We start from the raw sequence: 16,760 nt of genomic DNA, 5'->3' as shown, positions 1-16,760 counted from the left end.
ATATAAAAATGGCTGACCACCCCTCCTGGCATATCCATCCCCCACCCTCCCCCTGATGTCACCTGGGAAAAGAGGACATTGCTCCCACTGATGGCATCAGAGCCCCAGATTAGTGTCAGGGGGAAAGTGGAATGAGAACATGACTATTATTACCAGCAGTCAGCAGCGGGGAAAACCGTGAAGGTTAGGTGTCTGCTGTTGCAAAAGGCTCAAGGAGCCAGCTGGTGTGCCGCTCACATGCTGGGCAGCAGACTGCGAGGTCAGTGGTTTGAACCCAACAGAGACTCTGGAGGAGAAAATACACAGCTGTCTCTTACTGTGGAGGCCCCCGCCCCTCAGAGCAGGTGGGACAGTCCTGTGTCCTGGGGACATCCACGTGCCCACATGGTAGTTTGGAAGGTGTTCGCTGTAGCTGCGCTCCCCCCCACCCTCGCCCCACAGGGTGACAGGCAGGCGTATATAAAGATGACCGAGCACGTGTTACGTCACTGGAGCCACCCTCACGGATTCTGGGAGATGCCTTCAGGTGACTCGTGACAGCCTGGCCACGCCTGGCAGAAGGAAGCACCACCTGGTCCTGTGCCACAGTTGTTGGTCCTGAGCGCATCGTGCCAGGCACTTTGTCAGTCGACCTCACTGAAGGTCTTCCTGGTTTATAACTCACCACCTTTTATGTTTTTTTTATCCATTCAATGATCTTTTAATACTATAAACTTTTTTAATTTTATACTGATTTACTTTAAAAATTCGTACACATTGTTTTCACACTGGATCTTTCCCATTTCTTTACCCCCCTCCTCCTCCCACCCAACAAATCGTGCGTCTCCATGATTATGCTCTCCAGTCTCCTCACCCCTGTGTTCTCCCCTCCCCTCCTTGGATCCTTGCACACATTTGACTAGTTATCTATTCCTACAATAATGATCTTACACAGTATTTGTCCTTATGGGACTGAGTTAGTTCACTCAACATAATGCTGTCTAGTTCCTCCCAAGTTAGATAGTGATTAACAAAATCTGTTCCTAAGTGCTGCGTAGTAGTCCATCCTGTGAATGTATCCTAATTACTCATTCAACTGTGGTTGGACATTTGGGCTGTTTCCATGTTCTTGTGATGGTGAATAGCACTGCTATGAACGTTGGTGTACAAGCCTCCATTTGTGCCTCTGTTCCCGTTTTCTCGGGGTATATTCCAAGCAGTGGAATAGCTCGGTAATAAGAATTTCTGTGTTCAGCTTTCTGAGGAAATGTCAAACTACCTTCCAGAGCGGTGGTACCATTTTACAATCCCATCGAAAGAGTATGATTTCCTTATAAGACATATGCCCTTCCCAGGTGTGGTCCTCCTGATAATGTGTCCAAGTATGTGAAGCAAAAATCTCACCATCCTTTAGAAGCTACACTGTAATCCCAGAGGAAAGTTGTTTGAATCCACCAGACGCTCTTGCTGGAGAAGGAAGGACAATCTCCTCTTGTACCAGTTAGATTCTATTTGATGGTACACACACACAAAATAATAAAAATAAAATTTAAAAAAAAATTGCAGCATCCTCACTTCTAAGAAAAATAGTTTCTCTTTTTGGCGTCCATGGTGTGTTCAATACTGGGCTGTCCCAACATTGCAGTTCAAAGGCATCATTTCTTTTCTTCTTTGGTCTGCACGACTGCTCAGACTGTCCACGTCTTGGTCATGGAAAGAAGACTCCAGTGGCGTAGTAGGGAAGAAGTTGCACTACCAACTCAAAGGCTGGTGGTTCGAATGCAGTAGCTGCTCAATGGGAAGAAGATGTGCAATCTCATCCCATGTGATTTACATCCTCTGAGAACCTGCTATGAGTCAGTTCCAACTCAATAGGAATGAACGACAATAGATCTTATAAAGGACAAGAGTGAATGACAGTAACAGATCATGTAACTGGTGCTGTACTGCGCTGCGCTGTTTAAACCATCAAACTGCTCACCAAAGAGTCAAACCCACCAGTCATTCCATGGGAGACAGATGTGCTGTCTGCCCCTATAAAGAGTTACAGCCTTGGACTATCTCCAGGGTCTGAGGCAGTTTTACTCAGTTACATAGGGGTGCTCGGGACAGTATTTACCCATCTAACTCAGTGCCAGCAGGCTTAAACTTTGGAGTCAAGTAAGGCATGACCTTACCAACGGAAAAGCAAATGCAGCAGCTATTACCAGAAAGAGAAGATGGACCCGAGAAGGCGGAAGTAAACAACTCTAATTCTTCTTTGAGTAACTTTGTGACAATAATCAGTCAGTTGAAGCTAAGCTTTTATCATATGACTGAACAGTTCCTTTTAATTTAATAGTAGTTCTAATTTCTTCTGTTCTTTATATTTTTAATACAATTTAACATTTATCAATGAATGAAAAATAGGGAATCTGTGTAATGAAAGACTTTTATAGAACTCAGTTTCTAAAAACACAGCCTCACAACTTAACTCATTTGTATCTTCAGCAATTATTGCTGAAGCCTAACTAGTTATTTTTGGATAAAGTATTGAATATGCAAATTCAGACATTCATTCTTTTAAGGGCTGCAATTATTCTCATCACTTCAGTAAACATATTAACAAACATTGCATTTGAACACAAATGCATTTGCTTATTAACTTGAAAGCTGCATCCAAAACCACAAATTGCTTCTGTGATTAAATTCCTAATTTTCCTGTCAGACCCCAAATAAAGTATTGTCTGTTGATTTAACAAGTATTTAGTGTGGGCACATTTCCCAAACCCAATTTCAGCCCCCAAAATGTTTCAGCAAATTATTTTTCTCTCTTTGCCTTGTTATATGTTGATGTCTAGAATGGGACATTTGTGTGGGTTTCTTTCTCTAGAATATTGTTTATATTTGCATTTTCCTGACCAGATTGCATACAGAAGTATAGATTGCGAAGTGAGTCATATTCTGACATTGTTTTTTGAAATCACCCGAGGCCATGCAATTTCTTTTCCGTTTTGTTCATTTTCATTTTAAAGGACCAAGTTCTCTAACCTTGCAGTCAAATTCATGGAGAATTCCAGGTGTGGAGCTCAGTGCCTTGAATGTAACAAACAAGATAAGCTCATGTTTACGTGTGTAGTTGTTGTTCCGTATTGTTGATCCTGTGTCAGCTGCTGTGTTGCTGTCCGTTAGTCACCCTCGACCCCATGAGGAACAGATCAGAACCTTCCCCAGCCTGTGTCGTTCTCACAGTCTTCACCAGCCCCAAGCCCACCAAGCTGCTTTATCTAATAACAATTAATATGCTAAACGAATGATAACGGGTAAGGTAAAAAGGCAGCCTGGCAGCTGGATGGACTAAGCATGAGAATGCCAACCACAGTGCTGGCTGCTTGTAATTCCCCAGCTGTTCTTCAGCAACACAGGAGACCGTCTGCTTTCATAAAGGCTTAAAGCCTAGCAATCCCGGTGGCCAGTTCTTCTCAGCCCCACAAGGTCACTAGAGTTGGAATTGACTTGGAACCAGGTTTTGTATTGAGTTTTCGTCTGATGAGTGAAAATGGTAATAGGTTAAGTCCTTATTTCTGAGACACTTAGGGACACAATGGATGACCGTAGGTGAGGAAGATGATCGGCACAGTGGCAAAGGGTTTACTCGTTACCAACAGGTTAGTGAGTCAGCCTCTCCATTGGAGAAGAAGACCTGTGCATCGACCTGGAAATGAACTCCCTGTTTGGATCCTCGCCTAAGAAAGTCTGAGGGCAAACTCTTCTCTGTCATGTTTTTTCTGCATTAACATCGACTCAGTGGCCCACACCAGCAGCAATAATAGCAGCGTCTCTGGCTGGAGGTCAGCTATGGCTGGAGCAGAAAAAGGGCTTAAGGACAGTGCAGAACTAGGTCATCCTTTCAGGAAACGCCTGGGAGCCCCTCTCATGTGCTATCATGCCAAATGGTGAAAAGCTGGCAAGGTTTAAAACAGTCAGGGACCAGGGGAGGAGCTTATAAGCCTGTAGGCTTTCCAGAGCCCCTTCTAACTCTGTTAATAGAGGAAATGTGTTCTGCTGCCTTCTTCTCTGTAGTCATGTGATTCACGGTTGGGCACATTTGGGTTTATACATGTGGATCCATGGCTTGTTTGTTGTATTGAGAGGTAGTGATCCATACACACCCAGCCGTTAATATTTAAGCTTATGCCCTGGAAGTAACAATTACATGTTTTTGTCGTTTAGAAGTAATAACTACAAGCTTTACAATACTGCCAGTATCAAGCAGTTTATCCTTTATATCCAAGATTTAAAAATTGGTGGCCCAAGAGCATACGTACGGTTTTAAAGAAATTGTATTTGAAATCTCTGAAGTGCAGTTTTGTCAGAACTGTACCCACCCTGTATTCCATTATATCTGATCTCCTTTGTTCACTTGCTCTACATGACAAGCTTTTGGCCAGCAGGGGTTGCACCTAAGATGAAGAAGTGGCCTGCCCAGGGCTCTGCCCCTCAGTTGGGCCAGTAACTAATACTTCTGAGTCTGGTACCAAGTATTTTCCTCTGCTTGCCATCCCCAGAGCAGATTCCTATACAGCCCTGCACCCCCAGACAGTAAGAGAACATGAGAACTCCTTGCCCAAGAACCCACAGATCTGTGACATGCAAAATCTCTCCTCACTTGTGGATTTAAAAAGCAAATCTGAACTTAGAATGAACAGTGAACACCAAAGGCTGAAGGCGAACTTACAAGATCATTCAGGAGCATTACAACACGGTGATTATGCAAAGGTACTTAAATCTTGTGACATTTACCACCAAGCCCAGGCTGCAAGATTAGTCTCTCCCTAGAACACAGTGCAGATGCTCTCCGACTGGCATGGTGCTGCGTGGAGCCCCAGGGGCCAGGCTGGCCGCCGCCGCCGCCTCCTCCTCCTCCTCCTCCTCAGCTCGCTGCTCCGAGCCTTCCGAGGTAGGATTTGGGTATGCAGATACGTTTGTTACGAACTTCCCAACTATTTCCATATTTCAAACAGATTTCCTCTGGAGACTTCACTCAGGGCTCCTAGCGTACTGCAAAGTTTTCTGAGAAAAGTAGAAATCGATAACTTTCACAGTGGATTGTGAATGTGTGGAATAACAGGCAATATCTGCCGCTAAAACGTTCCCAAATTGATGGCCTGCTTCTGTCGTTTCCCTGTCACGCTTTACGACAAAGTGTTGTGTTCATGAGCCCTGAACTGTTGGATTACAAATCTCACAGAGAAAATGAGTCAAGTTTCTGGATTTATTAGACCCTTATTTGTGAAAGAAGGTGCTGAGTATGATCCTTTGTTTTCCTCAATGCATCTTATATAAATGACGGATGAGCAGGTCTGTAGTCAGGCTGGGGCTGTGGAGGGCTGGGATGCAGAAATTGCATTCTGTGCAGCTGGTGAGGTTAAAGCCCAGGCCACGTCAAGCTGGACATGTCCCCCCCGCAATCTGTCAATGCGGGGGGGCTGGTTAGCAGTGAGACTGAGTAGATCTCAGCAGTGTCCATGCTTAGACAGGGGAGGAAGCAAGGATTGGCAAGTCGTTTTTGAGAATCAGCCAATAACATCTCTGTGCGTCATGGTCAACAGACCCACCATTGATCTTGGGGATGGTGCAGGGACAGGCAGTGTGTTCCATTGTACGTGGGGCACCCCTGAGTCAGGCTGACCCCACCTCAATTAAGGACAGCCACCATACATACTGTGGGTGTGTCTACACTTTGCCATCTAAGTGTATGGCTTTGTTTCTTGGTTCAGTCAGTTCCCAGATAATAAACAGATTCCATTCCTGAATCTGTCCTTACTTTGAATTTCGTGTTAAGTCAGGTCCATCTCACTTCTAATGTCCATTTTTCTTAGTCTGCAGTGTTATGCCAGGGATTCCCTGGTGGTTCAGTGCATAGCGTGCTGCACTCTTAACTCAAAGGCCCCCATGCTCAGTGCTTCCAGTCCACCAGAGGCTGCTCTGGAGAAATGTGGGTAGTCTCCTCCCTGTCAATTCAGTCTCAGACACCCGATGGAGGAACACTGTCAGTCCAACATGACTTGGTGGCAGTGGACTTGGCCTTAGGGACCCTCCTGTAGAGTTCTGGTGACCTGGTGGGTGGGGAGTTGCACTGCTAACCAGAAGGCAGCTGGTTCAAATCCACCAGCTGCTCTGAGAAAAAAAGATGGGCATTCTATTCCTTTGTGATTTCCAGTCTCTGAAAACCTGCTGGAGAATCAGCTATGAGTCAGTTTCTACTCATTGGCATATAACATATACATTAACGAAACTGCTGATACACCGAAGTGTATTTTACAATGTTTTTGTTGTTGTTGTTGTTGTTATGTGCCGTTGAGTCGCTTGCGATTCATAGCGACCCTATGTACAACAGCCCTAAACTCTGCTCTGTCCTGTGCCAATCGCACCGTCTCTGATACACCCATCCCAATTACCCCAGTCACTGAATCAATCCACCTCATAGAAGGCCTTCCCCTCCTGCACTGTCCCTCCACCCTACCAAAGCATGATGACCCTCTCCAAGGACCTGTCACTCCTTACAACATGTCCAAAATATGTTAGACGGAGCCTCAGAATCCTTGCCTCCAAGGAGCCACTCAGTTTGACCCTTTCCAGGGTGAATCTGTTTTCCTAGCAGTCCATGGTACATTCAATACTCTTCTCTAGCACCACAGCTCAAAGTCATCAATTCTCCTTCTATCCTCCTTAGTCATTGTCCAACTCTCTGATGCATAACAGGTGATTGCGAAGACCATGGCCTGTATCAGATGCACCTTAGTCTCCAGAGAGACACCATTGTTCTTCAGTAGTTTGGAGAGGTCCCTAACAGCAGACTCTCCCATACAGTAACAATAATAATTATAATTCTTTGCTCCATGTCATAAAGTAGTGACCAATTGTATTCACTTCAGATTTCTAATATTGCAGACTTTATAGGGGTCGGTTCATAAGGAGGACCCGTAAATAAGTTAGAAATAGTTTCGGGTATAGAGTAACCCTTGGAATCCCAGGTCCAGGGTTGCTAATACTTTGAGAAGTTTAAATAAACACAGTCTTTATGAATTCAAAACCACCTTCAGCAAGGGGGAAAACAATCAATGTTTAATAAGATAATGAGAAATTTTATATCACCTGGGGAAGAATTCTATTTAATGATGGGTAGTGTTAGGACAGAAAGGAACAATTATATTGGTTGAAGTAAAAGAAAATAATCATTCTTCAAAGTACCTTAGTAAATCTTAGTTTCGAAAAGTTTACTAAAACAAATGTGTGAATGCCTTTGGCAGAGTGGAAGCATATTTAAAATAGAACATTTTTTTGGTTTTTCACATACAGAAATAATTTAGAAATTGTGTATGTATGACGAAGACCTTGCTAAAGGAAGTGAGAAACATTTAAATGTAATGAAACAAATCTTTTCCATTTCAGTTCTTTAGTCAAAACTTTGGAATGATGGCTTTTAGATGTTAGCTGTTTACTGAAATAAAGTATACTTTCACATATTTTATGGCCTCTTAAATCTTTGCAGCTATTAAATAGATATGCAGAAGTGCTTTTCCATATTTTTATTTAGCTGCACAGTTTTCTACTTTGCCACTGTATGTTTATTATTCATCAGCTAAACACAAACCCCATAATTTTCAAATGAAGCTATCTAGCATGCTTAGTCAGGCCATAAACATTGTAACTCCAAAGTTAAAATCATTTTCCTTCCCTATAAAATGTATTTTGTAGGTAACAAAATGGCAAGTACCCTTTGTTACAAGAGTCTTCCATTCAAACCTGGGGGATGTGAATGGCGTCTTTCCCAATTTGTTTAGCAACTTCCTCCCTCCTGTCAGCATTTAGCTCCTAAGTAACTGACAGACCATTTACTGCTTAAAAATCAAACCCACACACTTGTGGTTTACTGTCATATATGTATTCTTTGAAGGTCAAGTCTGGCCTGTGCTTTGTCCAGCTATTGGCGGACCTTTCAGGGAAGGAAAAAAAAAATACAAACCAACCATATGTGAGAAGTATAGTTTGTTCCACATGAGAGATGATTTCCAGAAACACTGAATCAAGCAGGTTCATCATGACCAATATGAATGATAGGAATAGAGACAATGAGAAAACCAAAGTGGACAGATGGCTTTTGTACCTCTGGGCTTTGACAGAGCCTCTGCCCACACCCCCACGCATGGTTTGCCTGTTTGTAGAAGGTCTGTCATGTCCCAATCATTCAAATAATGGCTTTGCAAAAATCTAGAGAACAACCTTTTAAGAAAAATGTCATATTCTTATTTTATATAAAACTTCTGATCGCTTACTGGTTGAGGAGTTGCATTGACAATTTATAGGCAGGAAGTTCAACCTACCAGATACTCCACAGGAAAAAAAGATGGACAGTCTCCTCCCATGAAATTCACAGCCTCTGAAAACCAGCTGCAGGGTCCGCTGAGTCGGTTCCAACTCAACGGCACAAACAACAGAATTTATGTATTTAAAGGGTAGGTTTAGGAGAGTTAAGTAATTTGGCCATCATCATCTAAACAGTCATCTGACAGAAGAAGAATCAGTGCCTTTGAATTGTGGTGCTAGAGAAGAGTCTTGAACATACCATGGATCGCAAAGAGAACAAATGGGTCTTTCCTGGAGAGGGTGAAACCAAGCGTCTCATTATAGGCAAGAATTTTGAAGCTCCATCTCACTTACTTTGGCCATGTGGCTGAGGGGACCAGACTTTTAAGGAAGACATCATACTTGGAAGGATGGAGGGACAGTGCAAGAGAGGAAGACCCAGATGAGATGGATTGACTTAGTAACTGGGATAATGGGAGTAGGTGTGTCAGAGACGGTGAGGCTGGCTCAGAATGGGGCAGAGTTCAGAGATGTTGTACACAGAGGCCGTATGAGTCACAGGCAACTTGATTGCACATAACAGTAACACCATCTAACCAGTGAGAGATGGATGTAACCTATAAACCAATGAGTACTTGGTACCATCTCATCGAGATTCTTCCTCTCCTGTGCTGTCCCTCTACTCTCCCAAACACGTCATCCCTTTCCAAGGACATGAAGTTGGCACAGGATAGAGCAGCATTTAGAACTCTTGTACAAAGGTTCGCTATGAGTCTCAAGCGACTCGACAACACATAACAGCAACTTGGTACAAACCCCATTTCTTTTCATTATACTGGGACTTGGATTTTCATTAAAAAAAAAAGAAGAAGAACAAGAATTAAGAGATTAGGAAAAAAGTCCCCATAAAAATGTTAGTTCCGTGAAACTGGAAATCTTGTTCACCACTTCTTCTTTGTTGTTGAGAATCTGGAAAGTTGCCAGCCATGTGGTAGCTGTTGCTGTTAGTTGAGGCTGAGTCAGCCCTCGGCTCACGATGACCCACACTTGCTGAGAGGACCCACTGTGCCCAGCTCCTGCACCACCTTTAACCCTGGTTTAACACTTAGCGGGTCTGTGTGAGCCACAGAGTTCTTATGGGGTGATTTTAGCAAGTGGGTGCCAGGCCTTTCTTCCTGCTCCGTTTTTGTCTGGAAGCTGCATCGAAACTGTTGAGTATCACAGTGACATTAAAGTCTTCACTGACCAGTGACCGTGCGTGATGTGGGCGTGCTTGACACTGACCTCCCGTCTCCTGCATGGAAGATGGTGAGTCTGGTTGATGATAACTGTGAGGTTGGAGAGGAAGACAGAGAGGCTTTGATTCGAGCATGGAAAAGCTTGCTTACAGAAGCTGATGAGTATGGAGCGGGCTAAGTCAAGAGGGGGAAGTTGTGTTTGATTCCATTTGTTTTAAATTAGCCTATGTCCTGATACAGGCCAGCCATGCTTGCTTGATATAGACTAATTTTTATCGACTTGAATTGTCTGTATTAAACACCTGGAGACTTCTCTGAGAAGCACTCTCACTCAGCAGATCTAGAGTAGGCCCCCAGGGCTGCATTTATATCAGATTTTCATGTAGGGACAGTGGTGCTGGTCCTCGGTCTGGACCGTCCAGCGATAGTACTGGATATTCAGAGGGGGAACAGGCATGGGTGACTTTATCCTCTTCCCTCTGAGGACCTTCTCTAGTCCTGGGTTTGGCAGGAATGAGGTGAGGGTGGAGTCTCTGGGTGAAGCACTCGCTATTCATGGAGCAATTGGTGTTTCCAGCCCAACCTCTGAGGCCTCAGGGAAATGCTGGTGATCTGTCCTCAGCAGTCGGCCTCTGATCTCTGTGTGGGTGCAGTTTTAATCTGAAACATGAAGAGTTGCTGACAGTTATATTTGAATTGATGAATTGGTGCATTTTTGTTGGTTTCTTTTTTGTTCATTTTGTTTTGTTTGGTGAAGGCCTTTTAAGAAGTGGTTTGACTTCAGCATTCTAGAAGCAGAGTTAAAGTTAAAATAGAAGTAAGGGTGATCCAAAATGTGTCTTGCAAAATAAAGACCCACCCTCAAGGGTACCATCAGAGAATTGTTTACAACAAAGCAAAACAAAAACCAGCGGGAGGAAGTTCCGGCTTGTTCCATTCCTTTCTGGTTTTGCTCTTTTAAGTTCAGAACAAAAGAATTGAGCCTTACATTGTATTGTGGGTCTTTTTTTCTCCCTTTTAATTTTGTGTTTACTGTGCTCTCAGTCGAATTGTTACTTTTTAGCTGGGAGGCTACTCTGTCAAAGACAAATCAAGACATGAAATGAGTAAATGATAAAATGTATTGAGCACTGAGGATTAAATGTATAAATGTACTAGTTTTTATAGTCCTTAAGGAGTCGAGTTGCTAATTTCAAAGCCTGAGGTCTCTGACTGTTCAGACCCACCTGCTGCTTGTGAGAGGAAGATGGACAGTCTCCTGCTGAGTGATTTACAGCCTCAGAATCCCAGTGCAAGGCTAGCGGAGTCAGTTTTGACTCAATGGCAATGAATTGGGTTGTTTTATCATCATTAAAATAGCCACTGCCTTTGAGTTAATTGAGATTCATTGCAGCCCTCATCAGGCTTCTCACAGTGGATATTTTTACAGGAGGAGGCTATCCATCTTTCTCCCTTGGAACAGCTGGTGGATTCAAACCACTAGCTTTCTGACTGGTAGACAGACACGCTAAGTGCTGTGGTACCAGCTCTGGTGACCTAGTTGTAGGTGTTTCATTGCTTCCTGAAAGGCTGTGTATGTGGTGAGGAAAATTCTCTGCTGCTCGCTGGGAGAAAGAAGAGCCAGTCTTCTCTCGTTGAGTCGTACAGAGACCCCAATGCAATGTCTCTTTGAATTGGAACTTCCTTGACAGTAGTGAGTTCGATTCTTTCTCATCACTGAAAGCTAATTATATTTTATATACAAAAATTGACCAGCATGGTCGGTGAAGTATAATGATGAACATCTATAAGTCCACGACTCAGTTTGAGAAATGAAATCTTTTCCCTGTTCTTCCCCCACACTTTCTACTCTTTCCACGAGAAATGTCTGATCTCTTGGGTTGTTCTTTACCATTTTCACCTAATTTAAAGTACGATTACTACATAATGAATATGTCTAAAACCATTATATTAATGATATTATGTTCACTTTAATTTGCTTTCATACTGTTTTTCATAAGAGATGTGTAAGATTTCTCTGCTTTAAAAAATTCATCCATTTTTACAGCTATATCCACTTTATTCCACCTTATTTATTTTCATGTTGGAGGTAATTTTTACATTATGAAACTCTTTAAGTTGTATATAAAATTTACATGTTATTAAATATTTTCCAAAGAAATACAGCTGTTTTTAGATAGCCTTTGCCATATGTGAAGAACTGGACTAAAATGCAAATACATTTTAAATGTGATCCAGCCAATTAAGAGTTTATAACAATTGACAACTCATTCAATTTCTACTTTTTTGAATCTCCATCAATAAAATGGGGATTCTGTTAGCTATTGTGCATATACTTTTCAAGATCATTTTAATCTGAGAGTAATTGTGAGGAACATTGTGGTAAAACTTTAAGTAAGTGACGGGAATATGAATTTTTTGTAAGAATGTGGACTTTCAGAGGTGGTGGTTGTTATGTACCACTGAGTCAGGACCAACTCACAGCTGATCCTCCAGCATGTTTTCAGAGGCAGTCAGTCTTTCTACTGTGAAGCAGCTGGTGGATTTGAACGGCTTGTCTTTAGGTTGGCAGTGCAACTCCTTCCCACTAAGCCACCAGAGCTGTCTTTGTGGACGGAGATGCCCTAAGGTACACAGTAACTGTGCTCTTGAGATTGTTGGAAAAGAACAGATTTTTTTTTCAGTAGTGACATCTGTTGTTGTTGTTGTTGAGTGCTGTTGAGTCTTAGGCGACTCATAGCGACCCTATGAACGAAAGTCCTCAACACTTGAGTGACATTCATCCTTTCCCCAGGTTCATAGGGTTTCCGGAGGCAAGCTATTACGGAAGTGGATGCTCCACCAAACACTGTCCACCATGGTTAACCATTCAGGCATTTGACACAGCAGTGTCACAATGTTCAGCTTCACAGCAACCACAAGTTACTGCCCTATGGCAAGTGGACACACCAGGGCTATATGACCTAGAAGAATGTTTGAACAAATACAATGAGAAACAGGCCTGAGGGCCGTGGATTAGAGTCACCCACCTTTGGCTTGGTAGCATCACTTTCCACTAGGGCAGCTGATAACTCTCTATATTGATGTTATTGTTAAGTGCCGTCTACTTTGATAAAGAAAGTATATTTACTATTTTAAAACTTCTGGAAAAACTTTACTTTTAAAAAACAGCTTCTTCTTCCCATTTTTCCCCCTTGGGGATCTAATCAGCAAGTATGTTGCATTTTCCAACCTCTGGATAGTTTTTCGACTCACAGAGATGCCTCGGAACGGTGGGGAGAGCCTTGGGGATAACCATTTACCCAGACAGATTTTCCACTTAACTAATTAAATGTGCTTAGTCACTCCAGATAAATCAGAGACAAATGGGCTTCGCCCTTCACTGTTGGTAAGAGATCGGCCCAAAGTGTGGTGTAACTGCTGTAACCTTGTACTTGATCTTCCCTTCTGTGTACCTTGCCTGTTTTCCATCCAGTGAACAAGCAAACTCATTCTCAGCTCTTCTGACAAGCGTCTTAAAAACGTTTGACTTCTAGATGTGTACTTTAACCTTTTGCTTTTGATAAACATGTGATTGTATTTGATCTTCCATCATGTAACTCTTGCATAATGTATATATTATCTTTTATTAATAAGAAGAATCATGCTGAAAGTGGATGTGATACAGTTTGTAAAAATATACTGAGAAGGGGGAAAAAATCCTTGTAATTTGTTTTACAGATGGCAGCTGAATGGAAGTGATATTGATCTGAGTTTGGACTATCGTTATAAACTGAACGGTGGAAATCTTGTGGTTATGAATCCCAGCAGAAATTGGGACATAGGAAGCTACCAATGCTTTGCAACAAACTTGCATGGAACTGTTGTCAGCAGAGAAGCTAAACTCCAGTTTGCCTGTAAGTTTATGTCCACACATCTAGAAATATCAATGTTTTTAAAATATGTAACTTATGCATGTGATCATATTGAATTTTTGAAACAGTGCCTGTGCTATATTAACATAAAAAAAGAGTTTTGTTGTGTTTCTGTGTTTTCGGTTTTAATTTTACTTATTTTATTTTCATGTACTTTCGAATCGGATCCGACTGGCACAGGAGGCGATTGCCTCTCCATCTCCAGCAGACCATCTGGTGGATTTGAACCTTGCACCTTTGGTATTGCAGTGCAGCTTTTTTGCAACTAGTAAAGAGTTTTTTAAAAATAGGTTGCAAAAGAAATTCAGTAGGCTTGGTTTTGATTTCTTTATAATGCATGGATCAGAGAGTGTGTGTGTGTGTGTGTGTGTGTGTGTGTGTGTGCGCGCGCGCGCGCGCGCACGCATGCACACGCTGTATTTTATTACTTTCTTGAGTTCTGTTTCAAGGAGGAGGGAGCTCTGGTGGCGTGGTCTGTGGGTGATGCACTGCTGACCACAAGGCGGGGCTTTTGGGTTCAAATCTACAAACTGTCCTTGGGGGGGAAATGGCCAGTTTCCTCCCACAGGACTTCGAGCTGTGGGTACCTGGTGGAGAATCACCTAGAGTCAGAGAGAGAAACTGGTTACAGACATGTTTATAGAGCAGCTGGTGCACATTGTTCTGTGTTAAAACTGGAAAGAATATAAACAAACTGTGAGATATGCTCTTTGTCCGTGAGGAATATTCAAGTTAGGGTATTTTATCTGGAACAAGTTAAGGACGGAAGAGTGCAAAGGCATATAATATGACACTGTTGACCTCCTTTAGACACTGCCCAACTCCAGAGTCGGTGGGTTCCTCCCCTCAGGTAAGCCCAGGGTCTTGAAGTCCTGTTTGTGTTCTGCTGATTGAACCAAGGTGAACACTGAGCAACCTGAGAAATTCCTGTTCTCGCTGCAGAAAAATTGGAAGAAGACCAGAGGACTAAAGTGATCTTTCTTCAAGATGAGTCAGTCCCCTCTAGAACTTTCTAGTAACCTCAGAGGTCTGTTGGAGGATCGCCAGGTGATGGGCTGAATCTATTGTTGTTGTTATGTGCCATCGAGTCGCTTGCGACTCATAGCGACCCTATGTACAACAGCCCTAAACTCCGCTCTGTCCTGTGCGAATCGCACTGTCTCTGACACTCCCATCCTGATTATCCCAGTCACTGAATCAATCCACCTCATAGAGGGCCTTCCTCTCCTGCGCCGTCCCTCCACCCTCCCAAGCATGATGTCCTTCTCCAACGACCCGTCTCTCCTTACAACATGTCCAAAGTATGGGCTGAATCTATAGAAGTGTTTTAACCTTTTTTTAAAAAAATAACTTTATAAATAAATTAATAAAAAACCAACTTTATATGCATTCAAATTTTTTTCAATTGCCTTGTGTATATTATTTGGTTAGCCAGACTTACACATCTCCTGGAAAGTGCTGACAGTGTGCTCCTTAGAAAAGAGCCCGGGAAAGCTTCATCTCTCATACTCTGGGCATGCTGCTAGGAAAGGCTGTCCTTGGAAGGCTGAGGGTGCGGCAGGGATCAGCAAAGCAGGGGAAGCCCCTCAAAAAGGTGGATTGACACAGTGACTGTAACAACGGGTTCCCCTGTATCTTAGATAGTCCGGATGGCACAGGATAGGACAGGGTTCACATCTGTCATTCCCAGGGTCACTATGAGTTATACTCAACTTCAACAGCATCTAACAACAACATGCTTATATTGTAGAGGCTTTCACTCTCCATTTTAAAGTTTACTTGCTTCTTTACACGTCCTTATACTTCATAATCTTGATGATCTCAGGGTTGTTTATTTGACTTGTTATTGTGTCATTTTCTATATAGTATGTATAAAGCTGGTATTATTGTCCATATGTAATGTTTTCACCATGAATAATTTTATACATACTTCTAGTTCTTTTCTAATGTGAACTGGGTGAAGGTTTACAGATAAGTTTTCCACCCGCCATTTCTACACGTCGGGTTTCACATTAGTGGGTGCGTGCTCATATCCCTTCCCCACCCCCCAATCCCGTTCATCCCATTTCCAACCTTTGTTCCTTGGGAACGTGGCTCTTAGGCAGTGCTGTCCTTTTGATCTCGAATGTCAGGATCGCTTACCTCCCTGGTGTTGGGCACCACCTCATTCTACCTCTTGTTTGGCTGAAAACTGAACCACGGGAGTGAATTCAGTCCCAGGCTTGAAAGGTGTTGATAAGAGCTTAATAAGGTATTAATAAGTAGTCTCAGGTTTTCAGCCAGTCCCTGTCTCACCAGTAAACGGATTCCTTTTTTTATGTGCTGAGTTTCCTTCCACATTCGGCCCCACTGTGTCAGACCTTCTGATGTGATCAGTTGCATAGCGGTCCGTATTGGTAGGGCTGCACCATCTAGATTTTCTAGGCTCGGGTTGGCAGGGCTGAGGTTTGCCTGGTCACTTACTGTTTGGACTAATTGTGTCCACGTCTTTGATTGTCTTTGCTCTTCTTTACTCCATAGTGGAAAGGTAGAGGGTGTACAAAGGAAGGGAAGACCGTCAGCAATGTGGCTTGAGACTGTGAGGGCAGCGATCGCCGCAGTGTGTCCAGGACGACAGGATAGTACAGGACAGGACAGCGTTCAGATCTGTTGTTCCAAGTGTAGCTGTGAGCCGTCCTTGACTCAATGGCCCCTAACAGAAACAGTGGCTCCGGGGGTGGAGTCTTAAGCGAGCTGATCTGCTAGAGAATTTACTTCTCTGCTCGACCAGATGTGCCCGTGCCTCTGGGAAAGAGAGATGATTGGTCTCCTTGTGTAGTTTATGGCCTCAGAACCTGATGGGGGTCACTAGGGGTCAGAACCAATTTGAAAGCAATAATTTGGAGTTAATAGCTAATATCAGAAACATATCTCCCTGTGTGTGTGTTCGCTTCTTGAATGCCTGCGTTGGGGAAGCGTCTGTCCCCATCCCTTTGACCTATTTTGCAATTGGATTATTTATTCTTTTATAGTTGATGTGCTGAATCTTTCTATAGATTTTTCAAACTAGCCCTTTGTCAGATATACCATTGCCAAATTTTTTTCCCAACTACCTATTATCATTTTTCTGTTTTTGTCAAAATATTTTTATTATATGATTTCTAATTGACAAAATCTTCTTGTATGTCAGCTACCAGACCTCTTAGAATGACCTGTCTTCAGTTCTCTATTTTTACAAAAATATTACTCCATTTTTAAGCAGTTGCTTACTGGAAACTTTCTCCAAATACATATTATTATT

At 42.8% G+C, this 16,760-nt stretch overlaps 1 protein-coding gene across 1 annotated transcript in view; it reads left to right on the top strand.

The window, feature by feature from the left end:
- CNTN3 (contactin 3 (plasmacytoma associated)) overlaps positions 1-16,760 on the top strand; it is a 292,769-nt gene that overhangs the window by 42,729 nt on the left and 233,280 nt on the right. Inside the window, exon 3 of the mRNA XM_006890641.1 lies at positions 13,287-13,462. Within this exon, the coding sequence (XP_006890703.1) occupies positions 13,287-13,462 (176 nt within the window). The remainder of the gene's footprint in view (positions 1-13,286; positions 13,463-16,760) is intronic.

This window comes from Elephantulus edwardii, unplaced genomic scaffold (assembly GCF_000299155.1).
Source record: "Elephantulus edwardii isolate Elephantulus edwardi_28Jun2011 unplaced genomic scaffold, EleEdw1.0 scaffold00091, whole genome shotgun sequence".
NCBI classification, from domain to species: Eukaryota; Metazoa; Chordata; class Mammalia; order Macroscelidea; family Macroscelididae; genus Elephantulus; species Elephantulus edwardii.
This window is presented reverse-complemented; position numbering and strand designations above follow the sequence as displayed.